At 45.8% G+C, this 22866-nt stretch overlaps 1 protein-coding gene across 1 annotated transcript in view; it reads left to right on the top strand.

The window, feature by feature from the left end:
* The window catches only part of LOC134222281 (uncharacterized), a 340534-nt gene that overhangs the window by 25554 nt on the left and 292114 nt on the right, over nucleotides 1-22866 (top strand). The window contains 1 exon segment of the mRNA XM_062701427.1: nucleotides 17260-17585. Coding sequence (XP_062557411.1) covers nucleotides 17308-17585 — 278 coding nt within the window. The 5' untranslated portion in view covers nucleotides 17260-17307.

Here is a 22866-nt window from a genome sequence, read left to right as displayed (position 1 = left end):
TTGCAACATGTGTCAAAAAATCCTAAATAATTCAAAGAAAAATCACCTAGTAATTAATATGCGTTAAGCATTTAGGATGAGCTTGAGCTTGAGCTTGAGCTTGATTGACTGCTCGTAGTTGCTACTCCATTATGACCAGATCAGCTGTTCTTGCACAGGGAACCAACAGATGTTTGCTTGGGACTAGCACACATCTTCAATGTACAAGTACTGGTGATCTCATTTGTTAGGTCATACTGGCGCCTGCCACGTCAGAATGCAAGTCAATGTGGGAAGGGGGAGGAAATGATGATGCAATCACTCGCCCACTGCAAGCCGAATATACCTCTGCACTTGCCACGAGTTCATGCGGAATTTGTTGGAATTTCTGGGTTAGGTTCGAGAGGCAGAGGTCCGTCTTGGTTAACGAGCTGCCAATGTGATAGATAGGAGAAGGTAACTGATGGATTTTCTAATTGGATGTAGGAAACGAGCTCTATAGTTCATTTCCAATTCTAGCAGATTACTGATAGAATATTAAAGTTGAAGGTATAGGAATAGTAATGGAAACGGTATGGAAGTCCATTTCCAGTTCTAGCGATTGCTAGAACATGATAAATAAAGAGAAAGATACAAAGTAGGAGAATGGAACGGACCTGGGATTGAACCCACGACCTCCTGCGTATGAGGCAGAATCAGTAGCCTTATGACTACCAAGCCCGCTTTGAAACAAGAGAGATCACGCACTGAACTAATTAATTTTATCACCGGCCGCGCAATGCAGAACAGAATAATTCGGCCGACCGCGCGATCGTTCTGCTTTCCGAAACAAGAGAGAACACGCACTGAACTGATTAATTTTATTACCGGCCGCGCAATGCAGAACAGAATAATTCGGCCGATCGCGCGATCGTTCTGCTGTCCGGAACAAGAGAGATCACGCACTGAACTGATTAATTTTATTACCGGCCGCGCAGTGCAGAACACAATAATTCGGGCGACCGCGCGATCGTTCTGCTGTCCGAAACATGATAGAACACGCACTGAACTGATTAATTTTATTACCGGCCGCGCAATGCAGAACAGAATAATTCGGCCGACCGCGCGATCGTTCTGCTTTCCGAAACAAGAGAGAACACGCACTGAACTGATTAATTTTATTACCGGCCGCGCAGTGCAGAACACAATAATTCGGGCGACCGCACGATCGTTCTGCTGTCCGGAACATGATAAAACACGCACTGAACTGATTAATTTTATTACCGGCCGCGCAATGCAGAACAGAATAATTCGGGCGACCGCGCGATCGTTCTGCTGTCCGGAACAAGAGAGATCACGCACTGAACTGATTAATTTTATTACCGGCTGCGCAATGCAGAACAGAATAATTCGGGCGACCGCGCGATCGTTCTGCTTTCCGAAACAAGAGAGAACACGCACTGAACTGATTAATTTTATTACCGGCCGCGCAGTGCAGAACACAATAATTCGGGCGACCGCACGATCGTTCTGCTGTCCGGAACATGATAAAACACGCACTGAACTGATTAATTTTATTACCGGCCGCGCAATGCAGAACAGAATAATTCGGCCAACCGCGCGATCGTTCTGCTTTCGAAACAAGAGAGAACACGCACTGAACTGATTAATTTTATTACCGGCCGCGCAATGCAGAACAGAATAATTCGGCCGATCGCGCGATCGTTCTGCTTTCCGGAAACAAGAGAGAACACGCACTGAACTGATTAATTTTATTACCGGCCGCGCAATGCAGAACACAATAATTCGGCCAATCGCGCGATCGTTCTGCTGTCCGAAACAAGAGAGAACACGCACTGAACTGACTAATTATATTACCGGCGGCGCAGTGCAGAACACACTAATTCGGGCGACCGCACGATCGTTCTGCTGACCGGAACATGATAAAACACGCACTGAACTGATTAATTTTATTACCGGCCGCGCAATGCAGAACAGAATAATTCGGCCGATCGCGCGATCGTTCTGCTGTCCGGGACAAGAGAGAACACGCACTGAACTGATTAATTTTATTACCGGCTGCGCAGCGCAGAACACAATAATTCGGGCGACCGCGCGATCGTTCTGCTGTCCGAAACATGATAGAACACGCACTGAACTGATTAATTTTATTACCGGCCGCGCAATGCAGAACACAATAATTCGGCCGATCGCGCGATCGTTCTGCTTTCCGAAACAAGAGAGAACACGCACTGAACTGATTAATTTTATTACCGGCCGCGCAGTGCAGAACACAATAATTCGGGCGACCGCACGATCGTTCTGCTGTCCGGAACATGATAAAACACGCACTGAACTGATTAATTTTATTACCGGCCGCGCAATGCAGAACAGAATAATTCGGCCGATCGCGCGATCGTTCTGCTGTCCGGGACAAGAGAGAACACGCACAGAACTGATTAATTTTATTACCGGCTGCGCAGCGCAGAACACAATAATTCGGGCGACCGCGCGATCGTTCTGCTGTCCGAAACATGATAGAACACGCACTGAACTGATTAATTTTATTACCGGCCGCGCAATGCAGAACAGAATAATTCGGCCGATCGCGCGATCGTTCTGCTTTCCGAAACAAGAGAGAACACGCACTGAACTGATTAATTTTATTACCGGCCGCGCAGTGCAGAACACAATAATTCGGGCGACCGCACGATCGTTCTGCTGTCCGGAACATGATAAAACACGCACTGAACTGATTAATTTTATTACCGGCCGCGCAATGCAGAACAGAATAATTCGGCCGATCGCGCGATCGTTCTGCTGTCCGGGACAAGAGAGAACACGCACAGAACTGATTAATTTTATTACCGGCTGCGCAGCGCAGAACACAATAATTCGGGCGACCGCGCGATCGTTCTGCTGTCCGAAACATGATAGAACACGCACTGAACTGATTAATTTTATTACCGGCCGCGCAATGCAGAACAGAATAATTCGGCCGATCGCGCGATCGTTCTGCTGTCCGGAACATGATAGAACACGCACTGAACTGATTAATTTTATTACCGGCCGCGCAGTGCAGAACACAATAATTCGGGCGACCGCACGATCGTTCTGCTGTCCGGAACATGATAAAACACGCACTGAACTGATTAATTTTATTACCGGCCGCGCAATGCAGAACAGAATAATTCGGCCGATCGCGCGATCGTTCTGCTGTCCGGAACAAGAGAGATCACACACTGAACTGATTAATTTTATTACCGGCCGCGCAATGCAGAACAGAATAATTCGGCCGATCGCGCGATCGTTCTGCTGTCCGGGACAAGAGAGAACACGCACTGAACTGATTAATTTTATTACCGGCCGCGCAGTGCAGAACACAATCATTCGGGCGACCGCGCGATCGTTCTGCTGTCCGAAACAAGATAGAACACGCACTGAACTGATTAATTTTATTACCGGCCGCGCAATGCAGAACAGAATAATTCGGCCGACCGCGCGATCGTTCTGCTTTCCGAAACAAGAGAGAACACGCACTGAACTGATTAATTTTATTACCGGCTGCGCAATGCAGAACACAATAATTCGGGCGACCGCGCGATCGTTCTGCTGTCCGAAACATGATAGAACACGCACTGAACTGATTAATTTTATTACCGGCCGCGCAATGCAGAACAGAATAATTCGGCCGACCGCGCGATCGTTCTGCTTTCCGAAACAAGAGAGAACACGCACTGAACTGATTAATTTTATTACCGGCCGCGCAATGCAGAACAGAATAATTCGGCCGACCGCGCGATCGTTCTGCTTTCCGAAACAAGAGAGAACACGCACTGAACTGATTAATTTTATTACCGGCCGCGCAGTGCAGAACACGATAATTCGGGCGACCGCACGATCGTTCTGCTGTCCGGAACATGATAAAACACGCACTGAACTGATTAATTTTATTACCGGCCGCGCAATGCAGAACAGAATAATTCGGCCGACCGCGCGATCGTTCTGCTTTCCGAAACAAGAGAGAACACGCACTGAACTGATTAATTTTATTACCGGCCGCGCAATGCAGAACAGAATAATTCGGCCGACCGCGCGATCGTTCTGCTTTCCGAAACAAGAGAGAACACGCACTGAACTGATTAATTTTATTACCGGCCGCGCAGTGCAGAACACAATAATTCGGGCGACCGCGCGATCGTTCTGCTGTCCGGAACATGATAAAACACGCACTGAACTGATTAATTTTATTACCGGCCGCGCAATGCAGAACAGAATAATTCGGCCGATCGCGCGATCGTTCTGCTGTCCGGGACAAGAGAGAACACGCACAGAACTGATTAATTTTATTACCGGCTGCGCAGCGCAGAACACAATAATTCGGGCGACCGCGCGATCGTTCTGCTGTCCGAAACATGATAGAACACGCACTGAACTGATTAATTTTATTACCGGCCGCGCAATGCAGAACAGAATAATTCGGCCGATCGCGCGATCGTTCTGCTTTCCGAAACAAGAGAGAACACGCACTGAACTGATTAATTTTATTACCGGCCGCGCAGTGCAGAACACAATAATTCGGGCGACCGCACGATCGTTCTGCTGTCCGGAACATGATAAAACACGCACTGAACTGATTAATTTTATTACCGGCCGCGCAATGCAGAACAGAATAATTCGGCCGATCGCGCGATCGTTCTGCTGTCCGGGACAAGAGAGAACACGCACTGAACTGATTAATTTTATTACCGGCCGCGCAGTGCAGAACATAATCATTCGGGCGACCGCGCGATCGTTCTGCTGTCCGAAACATGATAGAACACGCACTGAACTGATTAATTTTATTACCGGCCGCGCAATGCAGAACAGAATAATTCGGCCGACCGCGCGATCGTTCTGCTTTCCGAAACAAGAGAGAACACGCACTGAACTGATTAATTTTATTACCGGCTGCGCAGCGCAGAACACAATAATTCGGGCGACCGCGCGATCGTTCTGCTGTCCGAAACATGATAGAACACGCACTGAACTGATTAATTTCATTACCGGCCGCGCAATGCAGAACAGAATAATTCGGCCGATCGCGCGATCGTTCTGCTTTCCGAAACAAGAGAGAACACGCACTGAACTGATTAATTTTATTACCGGCCGCGCAGTGCAGAACACAATAATTCGGGCGACCGCACGATCGTTCTGCTGTCCGGAACATGATAAAACACGCACTGAACTGATTAATTTTATTACCGGCCGCGCAATGCAGAACAGAATAATTCGGCCGATCGCGCGATCGTTCCGCTGTCCGGGGCAAGGGAGAGCACGCGCTGAACTGCTTAATTTTATTACCGGCTGCGCAGCGCAGAACACAATAATTCGGGCGACCGCGCGATCGTTCTGCTGTCCGAAACATGATAGAACACGCACTGAACTGATTAATTTTATTACCGGCCGCGCAATGCAGAACAGAATAATTCGGCCGATCGCGCGATCGTTCTGCTTTCCGAAACAAGAGAGATCACGCACTGAACTGATTAATTTTATTACCGGCCGCGCAGTGCAGAACACAATAATTCGGGCGACCGCACGATCGTTCTGCTGTCCGGAACATGATAAAACACGCAATGAACCGATTAATTTTATTACCGGCCGCGCAATGCAGAACAGAATAATTCGGCCGATCGCGCGATCGTTCTGCTGTCCGGAACAAGAGAGATCACGCACTGAACTGATTAATTTTATTACCGGCTGCGCAATGCAGAACAGAATAATTCGGGCGACCGCGCGATCGTTCTGCTGTCCGGAACAAGAGAGATCACGCACTGAACTGATTAATTTTATTACCGGCTGCGCAGCGCAGAACACAATAATTCGGGCGACCGCGCGATCGTTCTGCTGTCCGAAACATGATATAACACACACTCACCCGATGAACTTTATTACCTGCCGCGCAGTCCAGCACAGAATAACACAGCCGACCGCGCGATCGTACTGCTGTCCGGAAACAAGAGAGAACACGCACTGAACTGATTAATTTTATTACCGGCCGCGCAGTGCAGAACACAATAATTCGGGCGACCGCACGATCGTTCTGCTGTCCGGAACATGATAAAACACGCACTGAACTGATTAATTTTATTACCGGCCGCGCAATGCAGAACAGAATAATTCGGCCGATCGCGCGATCGTTCTGCTGTCCGGAACAAGAGAGATCACGCACTGAACTGATTAATTTTATTACCGGCTGCGCAATGCAGAACAGAATAATTCGGGCGAGCGCGCGATCGTTCTGCTGTCCGGGACAAGAGAGAACACGCACAGAACTGATTAATTTTATTACCGGCTGCGCAGCGCAGAACACAATAATTCGGGCGACCGCGCGATCGTTCTGCTGTCCGAAACATGATAGAACACGCACTGAACTGATTAATTTTATTACCGGCCGCGCAATGCAGAACAGAATAATTCGGCCGATCGCGCGATCGTTCTGCTTTCCGAAACAAGAGAGAACACGCACTGAACTGATTAATTTTATTACCGGCCGCGCAGTGCAGAACACAATAATTCGGGCGACCGCACGATCGTTCTGCTGTCCGGAACATGATAAAACACGCACTGAACTGATTAATTTTATTACCGGCCGCGCAATGCAGAACAGAATAATTCGGCCGATCGCGCGATCGTTCTGCTGTCCGGAACAAGAGAGATCACGCACTGAACTGATTAATTTTATTACCGGCCGCGCAATGCAGAACAGAATAATTCGGCCGATCGCGCGATCGTTCTGCTGTCCGGAACAAGAGAGAACACGCACTGAACTGATTAATTTTATTACCGGCTGCGCAGTGCAGAACACAATAATTCGGGCGACCGCGCGATCGTTCTGCTGTCTGGAACATGATAAAACACGCACTGAACTCATATGCGTTAAGCATTTAGGATGGGTGAAAAATTAAGAAAGTGTAAATCGTGTAAAAACAAAATCCAGTGTACTTATCTGAGATGGTTTCCGGAAGACTGAAGACCTGCAGAAGCTCCAGAAACCTATTCTCTCAGAAGAATCCTCTACAGAATTTTCTCAGAATCCTCTACAGGATTCTCTCAGATTCCTCCACAAGATTCTCTCAGAATCCTCTACAGCAGCGGTCCTCAACCTTTTTGTTAAGAGGTACCCCTTCAAACTTTTACATTCATTGAATTTTTTATTCATATGGGATAAATATGGCTCTCCATAAAGCCTCTTGAAAGAAGTCTTTCAAGCTCCTTGGAAAAAAATTAAAAGCTTCTTGAAATCAGGCTTCCAAGCTTCTTAAAGGGGGCTTCTGAGCCTCTTGACATGAAGATTTCGAGCCTCATGAAAGAAGGTTTCCGAGCATATTAAAATCAGGCTTCCTAGCTTTATGAAAGAAGGCTTCCGAGCCTCTTGAAAGGAGGCTTCCAAGCCTCTTGAATGGAGGCTTCCGAGCCTCTTGAAAGGAGGTTTCCGAACCTCTTGAAAGGAGGTTTCCGAACCTCTTGAAAGGAGGTTTCCGAACCTCTTGAAAGGAGGTTTCCGAACCTCTTGAAAGGAGGTTTCCGAACCTCTTGAAAGGAGGTTTCCGAACCTCTTGAAAGGAGGCTTCCGAGCCTCTTGAAAGGAGGTTTCCGAACCTCTTGAAAGGAGGTTTCCGAACCTCTTGAAAGGAGGTTTCCGAACCTCTTGAAAGGAGGTTTCCGAACCTCTTGAAAGGAGGTTTCCGAACCTCTTGAAAGGAGGTTTCCGAACCTCTTGAAAGGAGGTTTCCGAACCTCTTGAAAGGAGGTTTTCGAACCTCTTGAAAGGAGGTTTCCGAACCTCTTGAAAGGAGGTTTCCGAACCTCTTGAAAGGAGGTTTCCGAACCTCTTGAAAGGAGGTTTCCGAACCTCTTGAAAGGAGGTTTCCGAACCTCTTGAAAGGAGGTTTCCGAACCTCTTGAAAGGAGGTTTCCGAACCTCTTGAAAGGAGGTTTCCGAACCTCTTGAAAGGAGGTTTCCGAACCTCTTGAAAGGAGGTTTCCGAACCTCTTGAAAGGAGGTTTCCGAACCTCTTGAAAGGAGGTTTCCGAACCTCTTGAAAGGAGGCTTCCGAGCCTCTTGAAAGGAGGCTTCCGAGCCTCTTGAAAGGAGGCTTCCGAGCCTCTTGAAAGGAGGCTTCCGAGCCTCTTGAAAGGAGGCTTCCGAGCCTCTTGAAAGGAGGCTTCCGAGCCTCTTGAAAGGAGGCTTCCGAGCTGTAGTGGATAAGATTGGAATGAGGAGTTATTGCAAAATTAAATACCACTGAGATTATTACCTTGTAACGATATGTACTCATTTATTGATTCATTTTAATCAGCGTGTATAGGGTTATCTTGTGCTGAATGGTAATTGGTAACGAAAAGATGTTTTCGGTTTTTTTGCTCGTGTTGGAACGAATCGATAACAGAGTTCAGTTTGCTGAGTATTGTTGCGACGAACGGTCGAGCTTAGAAACCTCGTCCGAGTCACGACAATGACGCAGCCGGTAGAATTCAATTATTTTTTTTTGTAATTGGTTGAGCTGCCTACATTTGTTGGAATCGGTGTCATCGGAAAAGGTAAATAAAAAAAAATATGTGCAGTCAATAAAAAAAAAATAAGAAAATGGAAGACAAGATAAAAAAATCCTTGAGAATGCTAGCGCTCCCGGTAGGCTCCCTGACGGAAGGGCAGAGGAGTAGGCCGGGTAGCAAAGAAAAGGTGCAAAACAAAAGGCACGAAAGAAGAAAAAACAGAAGAATGCTAGCGCTCCCGGTAGGCTCCCTGACGGAAGGGCAGAGGAGTAGGCCGGGTAGCAAATAAAAGGTGCAAAACAAAAAGCACGAAAGAAGAAAAAACAAAAGAATGCTAGCGCTCCCGGTAGGCTCCCTGACGGAAGGGCAGAGGAGTAGGCCGGGTAGCAAAGAAAAGGTGCAAAACAAAAGGCACGAAAGAAAAAAACAAAAGAATGCTAGCGCTCCCGGTAGGCTCCCTGACGGAAGGGCAGAGGAGTAGGCCGGGTGGCAAAAAGAAGGTGCAAAATAAAAGGCACAAAACAGAAAAGTGGCAAAGAAAGATTAAAAAAGTCAAGAGAAAAAAGACAGATGAATGCTAGCGTCTCCGGTAGGCTCCCTGCAGAAGGGCAGAGGAGAAGGCCGGGTGACAAAAAAGGCACAATGAGATAAATGAAACTAATAGGCAAGAGAGTTTGTTAAACGAAAACCAAAAAGACGTTGGAATGAAAACAAAAAAAGACGATTGGATTGGATTTGGGTTGGATTAGGATTGAATTTGGATTGTTTTAGGATCGGAATTGGATTGGATTTAGATTGGTTTTGAATTAGATTTGAATTAAAATAGGATTGAATTGGGATTGGATTATGAGTGGATTTGGAATGGATTCGGATCGGATTTGGATAGAATATGGTTTGGATTTGGGTTTATATTGATTAGAAATTTTATTTGATTTTGTGTTGGATTTGTATTTAGACTGGTTCGGAATTGAATAACAAATGGTTTCGGATCGGATTAGAATTTAGATATGGATTAAAATTGAATTGAATTGGGATTGGATTATGAGTTGATTTGGATTCATATTGGTTAGAAATTTGATTTGGTTTTGGATTGAATTTAGATTGGATTTGGCTTTAGACTTGTTCGGAATTGGATTCAAATGGTTTCGGATCGGATTTGTATTGGATTCGAATTTAGTGGTTCTGAATTAGATTTGGATTAAAATTGGATTGAATTGGGATTGAATTATGAGTGGATTTGGAATGGATTTGGATCGGATTTGAATTGAATATGGTTTGGATTTGGATTCATATTGGTTAAAAATTGGATTTGATTCGGTTTTGGATTTTGATTCAGTCTAATTCGGAATTGAATATCGAATGGTATCGGATTGGATTTGAATTTAGATTTGTTCGGAATTGTATCTGATTTGTTTTTTTTTTATAATCTTAATTAGATATGGATTGAAATTGGATTGGATTATGAGTGGATTTGGAATGGATTTGGGTTCATATTGGTTAGAAATTGGATTTAATTTGGTTTTGGATTGAATTTAGATTGGATTTGGATTAAAACTGGTTCGGAATTGGATATCAAATGGTTTCGGATCGGATTTGGATTGGATTCGAATTTAGATTGGTTGTGGATTAGATTTTATAGATTTGAATTGAATTGTGAGTGGATTTGGGTTGGATTCAAATCGTATTAGGTTGGAAATCGGATCAGATTTGGATTAGATTCGGATTGAATTTTGATTATTTTAGGATCGGATTTGGATTGGATTTAGAATGGTTCTGAATTAGATTTGGATTGAAATTGGATTGAATTGGATTATGAGTGGATTTGGAATGGATTCGGATCGGATTTGGATTGAATATGGTCTGGGTTTGGATTCATATTGATTAGAAATTGGATTGGTTTTGGATTGAATTTAGATTGGAGTTGGATTTAGACTGGTTCGGAATTGGATATCAAATGGCTTCGGATCGGATTTGGATTGGATTTGAATTTAGATTGGTTCGGAATTGTATTTGATTTGTTTTTTTTTCTGGATCTTAATTAGATATGGATTAAAATTGGATTGAATTTGGATTGGATTATGAGTGGATTTGGAATGGATTTGGATTCATATTGGTTAGAAATTGGATTTGATTTGGTTTTGGATTGAATTTAGATTGGATTTGGATTTAGACTGGTTCGGAATTGGATATCAAATGGTTTCGTATCGGATTTAGATTGGATTCGAAGTTAGATTGATTGTGAATTGGATTTGGATTAGATTTGGATTGAATTGTGAGTGGAGTGGATCGTATTTGGTTGGAAATCGAAACAGATTCGGATTGTATTTGTATTAGATTCGGATTGGATTTGGATTGTTCGGTTTGATTTCGGATTAGATTTGGGTTGGATTTAATTCGGTTGGTTTTGAGTAGGATTTAGATTGGAGATGCATTTAATTTGGAATGGATTTGGATTGGATGTGGATTGGCTTTGAATTAGATTTGGATTGAATTTGGATTGGATTTGGTTCGGATTTGGATTGTTTTTGGACTGGATTTTAGTTTTGATTGGTTTTGGATTGGATTAAAATTGAATCTGGATTGATTTTTATTGGATTTGGATTGGAGTCGGATTGATTATGGATTTAAATTGAATTTGATGCGAATAAATCCAAATTGAATTTGGATGGGATTTGGATTAAATTTGGATTGAAATTAAATTCAATTTAGATTGTATTTAGATTTGATTTGGATTGGTCTTGGTTTTGAATACAATTTGAATTAGGTTGGGATTATATAGAGTCGTTCTCATATTTTTTTCTTAATTCTTGAAAAGGGGGTAATTCCATATTGGTTTAAAAGGAATCCATAATGATATTTCCTCAAACTTCATAGGTATTTTAAGTTTCTAATACGTCTCCAGAGTAGTCTTGGAAAGTAGGAGGGAAAGAATGTAGTGGATAAGATTGAAATGAGGAGTTATTGCAAAATTAAATACCACTGAAATTATTACCTTGTAACGATATGTACTTATTTATTGATTCATTTTAATCAGCGTGTATAGTGTTATCTTGTGCTGAATGGTAACGAAAAGGTGTTTTCGGTTTTTCGTTCGTGTTGGAACGAATCGATAACAGAGTTCAGTTTGCTGAGTATTGTTGCGACGAACGGTCGAGCTTAGAAACCTCGTCCGGGTCACGACACGAGCCTCTTGGAAGGAGGCTTCCGAGCCTCTTGGAAGGAGGCTTCCGAGCCTCTTGAAAGGAGGCTTCCGAGCCTCTTGAAAGGAGGCTTCCGAGCCTCTTGAAAGGAGGCTTCGAGCCTCTTGAAAGGAGGCTTCGAGCCTCTTGAAAGGAGGCTTCCAGGTCTCTTGAAAAGAGGTTTCTGAGCCTCTTGAAAGTAGGCTTCCGAGCCTCTTGAAAGGAGGCTTCCGAGCCTCTTGAAAGGAGGATTCTTAGCCTCTTGAAAGGAGGCTTCCGAGCCTCTTAAAAGGCGGCTTCCGAGCCTCTTGAAAGGAGGCTTCTGAGCCTCTTGAAGGGAGGCTTCTGAGCCTCTTGAAAGGAGGCTTCTGAGCCTCTTGAAAGGAGGCTTCTGAGCTCTTGAAAGGAGGCTTCTGAGGCCTCTTTGAAAGGAGGCTTCCAGGCCTCTTGAAAGGAGGCTTCTGAGGCCTCTTGAAAGGAGGCTTCCGAGCCTCTTGAAAGGAGGCTTCTGAGCCTCTTGAAAGGAGGCTTCTGAGCTCTTGAAAGGAGGCTTCCAGGCCTCTTGAAAGGAGGCTTCTGAGCCTCTTGAAAGGAGGCTTCTGAGCCTCTTGAAAGGAGGCTTCTGAGCCTCTTGAAAGGAGGCTTCCGAGCCTCTTGAAAGGAGGCTTCCGAGCCTCTTGAAAGGAGGCTCTGAGCCTCTTGAAAGGAGGCTTCTGAGCCTCTTGAAAGGAGGCTTCTGAGCCTCTTGAAAGGAGGCTCTGAGCCTCTTGAAAGGAGGCTTCCGAGCCTCTTGAAAGGAGGCTTCTGAGCCTCTTGAAGGAGGCTTGAGCCTCTTGAAAGGAGGCTTCTGAGCTCTTGAAAGGAGGCTTCGAGCTCTCTTGAAAGGAGGCTTCTGAGCCTCTTGAAAGGGAGGCTTGAGCCTCTTGAAAGGAGGCTTCTGAGCCTCTTGAAAGGAGGCTTCTGAGCCTCTTGAAAGGAGGCTTGAGCCTCTTGAAAGGAGGCTCTGAGCCTCTTGAAAGGAGGCTTCCGAGCCTCTTGAAAGGAGGCTTGAGCCTCTTGAAAGGAGGCTTCCTGAGCCTCTTGAAAGGAGGCTCTGAGCCTCTTGAAGGAGGCTTCTGAGCCTCTTGAAAGGAGGCTTTTGAGCCTCTTGAAAGGAGGCTTTTGAGCCTCTTGAAAGGAGGTTTCTGAGCCTCTTGAAAGGAGGTTTCTGAGCCTCTTGGAAGGAGGCTTCCGAGCCTCTTGGAAGGAGGCTTCCGAGCCTCTTGGAAGGAGGCTTCCGAGCCTCTTGAAAGGAGGCTCTGAGCCTCTTGAAAGGAGGCTTTGAGCCTCTTGAAAGGAGGCTTCTGAGCCTCTTGAAAGGAGGCTTTCGAGCCTCTTGAAAGGAGGCTTTGAGCCTCTTGAAAGGAGGCTGGAGCCTCTTGAAAGGAGGCTTCTGAGCCTCTTGAAAGGAGGCTTCTGAGCCTCTTGAAAGGAGGCTTCTGAGCCTCTTGAAAGGAGGCTTCTGAGCCTCTTGAAAGGAGGCTTTGAGGCCTCTTGAAAGGGAGGCTTCTGAGCCTCTTGAAAGGAGGCTTCTGAGGCCTCTTGAAAGGAGGCTTCCGAGCCTCTTGAAAGGAGGCTCTGAGCCTCTTGAAAGGAGGCTTCTGAGCCTCTTGAAAGGAGGCTCTGAGGCCTCTTGAAAGGAGGCTTCTGAGCCTCTTGAAAGGAGGCCTCTCTTGAAAGGGAGGCTTCTGAGCCTCTTGAAAGGAGGCTTCTGAGCCTCTTGAAAGGAGGTTTCTGAGCCTCTTGAAAGGAGGCTTCTGAGGCCTCTTGAAAGGAGGCTTCTGAGCCTCTTGAAAGGAGGCTTCTGAGCCTCTTGAAAGGAGGCTTCTGAGCCTCTTGAAAGGAGGCTCTGAGCCTCTTGAAAGGAGGCTTCTGAGCCTCTTGAAAGGAGGCTCTGAGCTTCTTGAAAGGAGGCTACTGGGCCTCTTGAAAGAAGGCTTCTGAGCCTCTTGAAAGGAGGCTTCTGAGCCTCTTGAAACGAGGCTTCTGAGCCTCTTGAAAGGAGGTTTCTGAGCCTCTTGTAAGGAGGCTTCTGAGCCTCTTGAAAGGAGGCTTCTGAGCCTCTTGAAAGGAGGCTACTGAGCCTCTCGAAAGAAAGCTTCTGAGCCTCTTGAAAGGAGGCTTTCCAGGCCTCTTGAAAGGAGGCTTCCAGGCCTCTTGAAAGGAGGCTTCTGAGCCTCTTGAAAGGAGGCTTGAGCCTCTTGAAAGGAGGCTTCCTGAGCCTCTTGAAAGGAGGCTTCTGAGCCTCTTGAAAGGAGGCTTCCGAGCTCTCTTGAAAGGAGGCTTCTGAGCCTCTTGAAAGGAGGCTTCTGAGCTCTTGAAAGGAGGCTTCCGAGCCTCTTGAAAGGAGGCTTCTGAGCCTCTTGAAAGGAGGCTCTGAGCCTCTTGAAAGGAGGCTTCTGAGCCTCTTGAAAGGAGGCTTCTGGAGCCTCTTGAAAGGAGGCTTCGAGCCTCTTGAAAGGAGGCTTCTGAGCCTCTTGAAAGGAGGCTTCTGAGCCTCTTGAAAGGAGGCTTCCGAGCCTCTTGAAAGGAGGCTTGAGCCTCTTGAAAGGAGGCTTCTGAGCCTCTTGAAAGGAGGCTTCTGAGCCTCTTGAAAGGAGGCTTCTGAGCCTCTTGAAAGGAGGCTCTGAGCCTCTTGAAAGGAGGCTCTGAGCCTCTTGAAAGGAGGCTTCTGAGCCTCTTGAAAGGAGGCTTCTGGAGCCTCTTGAAAGGAGGCTTCTGAGCCTCTTGAAAGGAGGCTTCTGAGCCTCTTGAAAGGAGGCTTCTGAGCCTCTTGAAAGGAGGCTTCTGAGCCTCTTGAAAGGAGGCTCTGAGCCTCTTGAAAGGAGGCTTCTGAGCCTCTTGAAAGGAGGCTCTGAGCTCTCTTGAAAGGAGGCTCTGAGCCTCTTGAAAGGAGGCTTCTGAGCCTCTTGAAAGGAGGCTTCTGAGCCTCTTGAAAGGAAGCTTCTGAGCCTCTTGAAAGGAGGCTTCTGAGCCTCTTGAAAGTAGGCTTCCGAGCCTCTTGAAAGGAGGCTTCCGAGCCTCTTGAAAGGAGGCTTCCGAGCCTCTTGAAAGGAGGCTTCCGAGCCTCTTGAAAGGAGGCTTCCGAGCCTCTTGAAAGGAGGCTTTTCAGGAGGATTCTCTCATAATCCTTCACAGGATTCTCTCAGAATCCTTCACAGGATTCTCTCAGAATCCTTCACAGGATTCTCTCAGAATCCTTCACAGGATTCTCTCAGAATCCTTCACAGGATTCTCTCAGAATCCTTCACAGGATTCTCTCAGAATCCTTCACAGGATTCTCTCAGAATCCTTCACAATATTCTCTCAGAATCCTTCACAGGTCTCTGTCAGAATCCTTCACAGAACTCTCTCAAAATCCTTCACACGATTCTCTCAGAATCCTTCACAGGATTCTCTCAAAATCCTTCACAGGATACTCTCAGAATCCTTCACAGAACTTTCTCAGAATCCTTCACAAAACTCTCTCAGATTCCTTCACAGGATTCTCTCAGAATCCTTCACAGGATTCTCTCGGAATCCTTCACAGGATTCTCTCTAAATCCTTCACAGGATTCTCTCAGAATCCTTCACAGGATTCTCTCAGAATCCTTCACAGGATTCTCTCAAAATCCTTCACAGGATTCTTTCAGAATTCTTCACAGGATTCACTCTAAATTTTTCACAGGATACTTCTATAATTCTTCAAAGGATGCTTTCGAAACCTTTCAAAGAATTGTCGGAGAGTCTTTCATTATTTTAGAATGCTGCAAAAAATTCTCTCAGAATCCTCCAAAAGATTCTTTCATGGATTCTCTGAGAAACCTTCATAAGGTTATTTCGAAATAATTCTTTGGATTCTCTTAGCGTTCTTCACAGCTTTCTCTCAGCTTGCAGTCTAGGGGATCACTTGTTCAACCAGATTCTACAAAGGTTATTATAATTTAAAAATTATACTGTCATCTTCAAATAAGACTTCACTGTGTTATCAATGAGCTCTGGGAATCATATTTAAATAATTCAAACCCGTATAGCTAATGTCAAAAAGAAATGCGAGGGTAGATGCGACATTTCGAATGAAGTACCTACGGCTACTCATGTCTAAATTGCAACATCAAACCAGCGAAATCTTACGCTTACGTCAATGATAATAAGCATCCAAAATGGCAGCCTCGCAAATAATCAGAATACAAACAATACTACTACGCTGCATTACCTTCAAATAACGTCAGCAGCTGGCACCGCCGTCGCCACCGCACGCTTGGGCGTCTCGCCCATCATCACCATACTACAAACGCACTTGCAAGGAGTAGAATTTTGTACCGTGTGGGTGGAGATCCCCCGCTGTTGTAATATCCTTCGAAATCGCCCGACAGTCTGAAGTGCAGGAAATTGAGTTTCGAAAGCACCACAGCATCAACGATATTATTACGAACGTCCCACTCAACGATTATTTATTTTCTTTGTACCAAACAGAAATGAACCTCTCCTCTATTCAAGAACATTTAGAAATGAATAACACATCCCACCACACTACTGCCGCCCGACACAACACTCTCGATTGCAAGGGGGGAGAATCGCAATCAACGGTGTCACTGGCAGCTGCATGGATTCCGATATCTGCAAAAACAAAATAACGAAACGAAATCGAAGTAATGGGAATCCTGTGAGGTATCAGTACACTTCTTCAGATAGTTCCCGGAATAGTGCAAGAGGATTTGCATCACTGAGTAAGATCAAATGCATTTTTCTTGGAAATGTGCTCAAGAGGGTTATGGTAGAAGTGTTCTCAAGAAAGGTATTCATTTGTGTTACACATGATGCATGTTTTTTTTTTCTGAATGATACTGCATGTGACAGCATGAATGTAATATTCAACATGGTTATTAAAGCCCAAATTTGTACACCTAATGGTGATATTGCTAAAGCAAGCGCAATGTTTTACAATGGGATGACTTTACTTATTGAATGAAATAGATCAATAATTGCAAAAAAAAAAAAGAACATATAAACTATGCGACATTGAAAGGATTGTTTACATGCATGCATACTTTCATACATATACAAATGTACATAACATTATTTCCCCTCGAATTTCAAGTGTAGGCATCAAAAACTCGACTAATGAATGTTGCTATGAAAATATTAATATCATTAGTATTTCAGCTACAATTTTGTTGTACAAGAAAGCCAATTTTAGCATTCACAAGCGAGTTTTTCATCTGATTTTTAAATTTCCTCCTGTCGAGAGACAAACAATGAAAATATTGATCTTCAACCCCATCCAATATGTTTCATTCGTGGGAGTAAACTACGTCTTCTATCATGGCTTTCACTGTAGTCGCACGCCCAAGGAAAGTGCAACGGAAATTGATGATTTCCGGTTCAGTGGAAGATAATAGACCATAAGCAACCGAACTGTCACACCATGCTCACACCCAATGAAAATCTAATTTAGTCACATTCACACATTCATCCACAGTGCTATGCACCTACAGCGTCATTGAGATCGAAATCTGATTATTGTTGTGATTTGCAAATATTCCACTTTTCTGTTTTCCAGAAACTACCCTCCCCATCGCTAACCGCCCAGCCAGTTGCGAGTGCCAGAATGGCTAGTGGTCGAGCTCGATTGCCGCCGACTCCGCAGGCCAGCAACGGCAGCGGAAATGGCACCGGAAGCAGTTCGAGGCCGCTAGCCGAAATGCACACCAACAACAACACGTACGCTCTGTCGGGGGCCGGGGTCGGGGACAAGTCCACCGGATCCCTGCAGGATATGGCCGCTTCCCATATGCTGGACAATCTGACCGATCAGGAGCGCCAGATTATCCTGAACGTGCTCAACAGGGACGAAAACGTGCGCCAGGCGGATGCGGCACGAATCATGTAAGTAGGAAAATGCATGCCCGGGGGAGGCCGTTCCTCTCCTGTTTGCTTTCGATTCTACCTTCACCGAGGAAAACACTTTCAATGTTGACTTGTAGAACACTCGTCGTATTGAGTTACTGTAATGGGTAGAACTGCAATTTTTCGGCTAATTGATTGAAGAACAATGCACATAGGTAGAACAAACATTACTGCGCGATACGACGGACTCTGCGGGACTCTCGATTTAGTGAATTGTGGGAATCTCTCTACGATGATATTCTTGAAATTAACGCCAACTATACGATAAGATGTTTACATATTTATTTTTTTGTTCAACTGTATTTACATAGGATGTTATAATCACATTTTTCACGTCTTAAGAATATAACAAATATACGACCTCGATGATAGAGCAGATTAAATTCACCGATTTTAAAGAATTCAGTTGTTACGACCAGTTGCTTTTGAGTTTTGATCGAGATTCTAACTAAAGATCTTAAAGTGGGTTCGCATTGGAGGGCTTGGATATGTTTTGAGGATTGCCTTCTAAGATGTATGGAGAATGTTTGAATTCATTGTGTTTATTAAAGAGGACTTAAACCACTAGATGCATTCGCTTCTTAAAGAAGAAAGAAAATCAAATCTTATCGTATAGATTACATTTCTTCAGATATTTTAAAATTTTCACTTTTTTGGTTCTGTTGTTGCCTCATGCTGTTTGAACATAATGATTGATACAATTTACTAAAATGTGTTCTATGGAGTTTTCGGTATGGCTAGTGTCGCATCTGTTCGAAATAGTTTTGTTGAAGAGGTGTTCTTTGGAGCGATGTGTTTCGTTGGAAATGTTGCAGTTAACCTTCCGGGACTCACACTGTTGTAAGAAGTACAACACCTTCGAAAAAGCACGCTTGTCGTTCGAAAGAGCAGCAGGACTGCGTGAGTGATCAAGGATCACGCGGATTCCGGAAGGTTAAAGTTTATTTATTTATTTATAATCAGACTAAGGCCGGAGTGGCCTGTGCTGCACATAAAAGACTTCTCCATTCAGCTCGGTCCATGGCTGCACTTCGCCAACCACGCAGTCTGCGGAGGGTCCGCAAGTCGTCCTCCATCTGATCAATCCACCTTGCCCGCTGTGCACCTCGCCTTCTTATACCCGTCGGATCGTTGTCGAGAACCATTTTCACCGGGTTATTGTCCGACATTCTGGCTACGTGCCCGGCCCATCGCAGTCGTCCGATTTTCGCGGTGTGAACGATGGATGGTTCTCCCAGCAGCTGATGCAACTCGTGGTTCATTCGCCTCCTCCACGTACCGTCCGCCATCTGCAACCCACCATAGATGGTACGCAACACTTTCCTTTCGAAAACTCCCAGTGCGCGTTGGTCCTCCACGAGCATCGTCCAGGTCTCGTGTTCGTAGAGAACTACCGGTCTTATAAGCGTTTTGTAGATAGTCAGTTTGGTACGGCGGCGAACTCTATTCGATCGAAGCGTCTTGCGGAGTCCAAAGTACGTACGGTTTCCAGCCACTATGCGTCTCCGAATTTCTCTGCTGGTATCGTTATCGGCGGTCACCAGTGAACCCAAGTACACGAATTCTTCAACCACCTCGATTTCGTCACCTTTCGATGACCTCTCTTGAGCCTCTTCCTATCATGTACTTCGTCTTCGACGTGTTGATGACTAGTCCAATCCGTTTAGCTTCGCTTTTCAGTCTGATGTAGGCTTCCTCCATCCTCTCAAAGTTACGTGCCATGATATCAATGTCGTCGGCGAAACCAAATAACTGGACGGACTTCGTGAAAATCGTACCACTCGTGTCAATCCCTGCCCTTCGTATTACTCCTTCCAAAGCGATGTTGAATAGCAGACACGAAAGACCATCACCTTGCCGTAACCCTCTACGGGTTTCGAAGGGACTCGAGAATGCCCCTGAAACTCGAACTACGCACATCACCCGATCCATCGTCGCCTTGATCAACCGTATCAGTTTATCCGGAAATCCGTTTTCGTGCATTAGCTGCCATAGCTGGTCCCGATCGATTGTATCATATGCGGCTTTAAAGTCGATAAATAGATGATGTGTGGGCACGTTGTATTCGCGGCATTTCTGCAATACCTGACGTATGGCGAACACCTGGTCTGTGGTAGAGCGTTCACCCATAAATCCCGCCTGGTACTGCCCACGAACTCTCTTGGAATTGGTGTTAGTCGGCGGCATAAAATTTGGGAGAGTATCTTGTAGGCGGCGTTCAGCAATGGGATTGCGCGGTAGTTGCTACAATCCAGCTTATGGCCTTTTTGTAGATGGGACACACGACACCTTCCATCCACTCCTGCGGCAGAACCTCATCCTCCCAAACCTTGGTAATCACCCAATGCAGCGCTCTAGCCAGTGCTTCACCACCGTGTTTAAATAGCAGCTCTCCCTGGTAGTTGGTCAACTCCAGGGCTTTGTTGTTATTCAGCCGGCCGACCTCCTCCTGGATTTCCTGGAGATTCCGAGCCGGAAGTCGCATGTCCTGCGCGCGTGCTCCTAGGTTCATTACCATACCGCCACCGTTGTCTGCCATATCGCCATTCAGGTGCTCTTCGTAGTGCTGCCGCCACCTTTGGATCACCTCACGCTCGTTCGTAAGAAGGTTCCCGTTTATGTCCTTACACATATCGGGCTGTGGCACGTGGCCCTTACGTGAACGGTTCAACTTCTCATAGAACTTTCGTGCGTTATTAGCGCGATACAGTTCCTCCGTCTCTTCACGGTCTCGATCTTCCTGCTGGCGCTTTTTCCTCCGGAAAATCGAGTTTTGTCTGTTCCGCGCCCGTTTGTATCGTGCCTCGTTCGCCCTCGTGCTGTGTTGCAGCAATCTCGCCCATGCTGCATTCTTCTCCTCAACTAACTGCTCACATTCGCCGTCATACCAGTCGTTTCTCTGATCCGGAGCCACCGTGCCTAGTGCAGCGGTTGCGGTGCTTCCAATGGCGGATCGAATATCTCTCCAGCCATCTTCAAGAGATGCTGCGCCTAGCTGCTCTTCCGTTGGGAGTGCCACTTCCAGCTGCTGCGCGTAGTCTTGGGCTAGTCTACCGTCTTGTAGCCGCCCAATGTTAAGCCGCGGCGGACGACTCCGACGCGTGTTGATCACCGTCGAGAGTTTTGAGCGCAGACATACTGCGACGAGGTAGTGGTTGGATTCAATATTCGCACTGCGGTAAGTGCGTACGTTCGTGATGTCGGAGAAGAATTTACCGTCGATTAGAACGTGGTCGATTTGGTTTTCCGTTACTTGATTAGGTGATTTCCATGTGGCCTTGTGGATATTCTTACGGGGGAAGAAAGTGCTGCGGACTACCATTCCGCGGGAGGCTGCAAAGTTTATGCATCGTTGGCCGTTGTCATTCGATACGGTATGCAGACTATCCGGTCCGATGACCGTTCATGTCACCGATGACGATTTTGACGTCCCGCAGTGGGCATCCATCGTATGTCTGCTCCAGCTGCGCATAGAACGCTTCTTTCTCGTCGTCGGATCTCCCTTCGTGTGGGCAGTGCACGTTGATGATGCTATAGTTGAAGAAACGGCCTTTTATCCTCAGCTTGCACATCCTTGCGTTGATTGGCTGCCACCCAATCACGCGTTGGCGCATCTTTCCCAGCACTATGAAGCCGGTTCCCAGCTCGTTGGTGGTGCCACAGCTTTGGTAGAAGGTAGCCGCTCGATGCCCGCTTTTCCACACTTTCTGTCCTGTCCAGCAGATTTCCTGCAGCGCTACGACATCGAAGTTGCGGGGATGTAATTCATCGTAGATTATTCTATCGCAACCTGCGAAGCCTAGCGACTTGCAGTTCCATGTTCCAAGCTTCCAATCGTGATCCTTTATTCGTCGCCTAGGTCGTTGCCGATTGTATCGAGTCGTATTATCTTCTATGTCGTTCGTAATAGTTGTTTTTCCAGGCGGCTTATTGGGCCTGCGCAAGCCTCCTGTCTCGTCGGAGGCCGTCGTGTCAGGGCTGTTTAGCGTCCCACCTAACACCAGGACTTGGGCTTGTGCGCTTTGAGCGGCACACGGTCGCTTTGGCGGAGCCTACTTGCGGATACATGCAGCTTTTTATAGAGGTTTAACAGGGCCCACTGTCAAACCCCACCACATCCTAGGCAGGCGCCACAACTCGCAGATGGCCTGGGGAGGGATCGTCAAGCCCTTGGACATAGTCCCTGCTGCCCCCAAGGTTAAAGTGTTGTGTATTATAAAAATATTGTAGATTTGCACAGGTAAATTAGACCTTTTTTTGTCATTTTTTAATTCGATACGAAATTTGTTATTGATTCTACTCATACTACCACCCATACCAGATGGGTTTCCTGAAGGATATATTATGAGACATTTTGGATTGTCTTGACAATATCAATTGAAAAAACGTTGAGTTCTCTTCAGCAAGGGAAAATCCGATGGGAATTTTTCAAGATTTGATATCAATCAGAACTGACGAAATTGTTCCAGTAACCTGATCAGCAACAAGGCACTCACATTTTGTATTGTAGTCAGAATAGCAAACCTTAATCTGAAGCTACAGGACTTCCGATAGAGACGACTTTTGAGACTGTATTTGAATCCGAAACAGCGGGCTTGGTAGTCATATGGCTACTGCTTCTGCCTCATACGCAGGAGGTCGTGGGTTCAATCCCATGTCCATTCCATTCTCCTACTTTGTATCTTTCTCTATATTTCTCATGTTCTAGCAATCGCTAGAACTGGAAATGGACTTCCATACCGTTTCCATTACTATTCCTATACCTTCAACTTGAGTATTCTAACAATAATCTGCTAGAATTGGAAATGAACTATAGGCTCGTTTTCTACATCTAATTAGAAATTCCATCAGTTGCCTTCTCTATCTATCACATTGGCAGCTCGTTAACCAAGACGGAAATCCGCCTCTCGAACCAAACCAAAAATTCCAACAAATTCCGCATGAACTCGTGGCAAGTGCAGAGGTATATTCGGCTTGCAGTGGGCGAGTGATTGCATCGTCATTTCCTCCCTCTTCCCTACATTGGCTTGCATTCTGACGTGGCAGGCGCCAGTTTGACCTAACAAATGAGATCACCAGTACTTGTACATTGAAGATGTGTGCTAGTCCCAAGCAAACATCTGTTGGTTCCCTGTGCAAGAACAGCTGATCTGGTCATAATGGAGTAGCAACTACGAGCAGTCAATCAAGCTCAAGCTCAAGCTGTATTTGAATCCGAAACATCGGATCCAGGTGTCGATCAAGAACCGTCAGATTCAAG

The sequence above is a fragment of the Armigeres subalbatus genome, chromosome 1 (genome assembly GCF_024139115.2).
Source record: "Armigeres subalbatus isolate Guangzhou_Male chromosome 1, GZ_Asu_2, whole genome shotgun sequence".
Lineage (NCBI taxonomy): Eukaryota > Metazoa > Arthropoda > Insecta > Diptera > Culicidae > Armigeres > Armigeres subalbatus.
The sequence above is the reverse complement of the archived record's forward strand: the minus strand, read 5'-3'. Positions and strand labels throughout refer to the sequence as shown.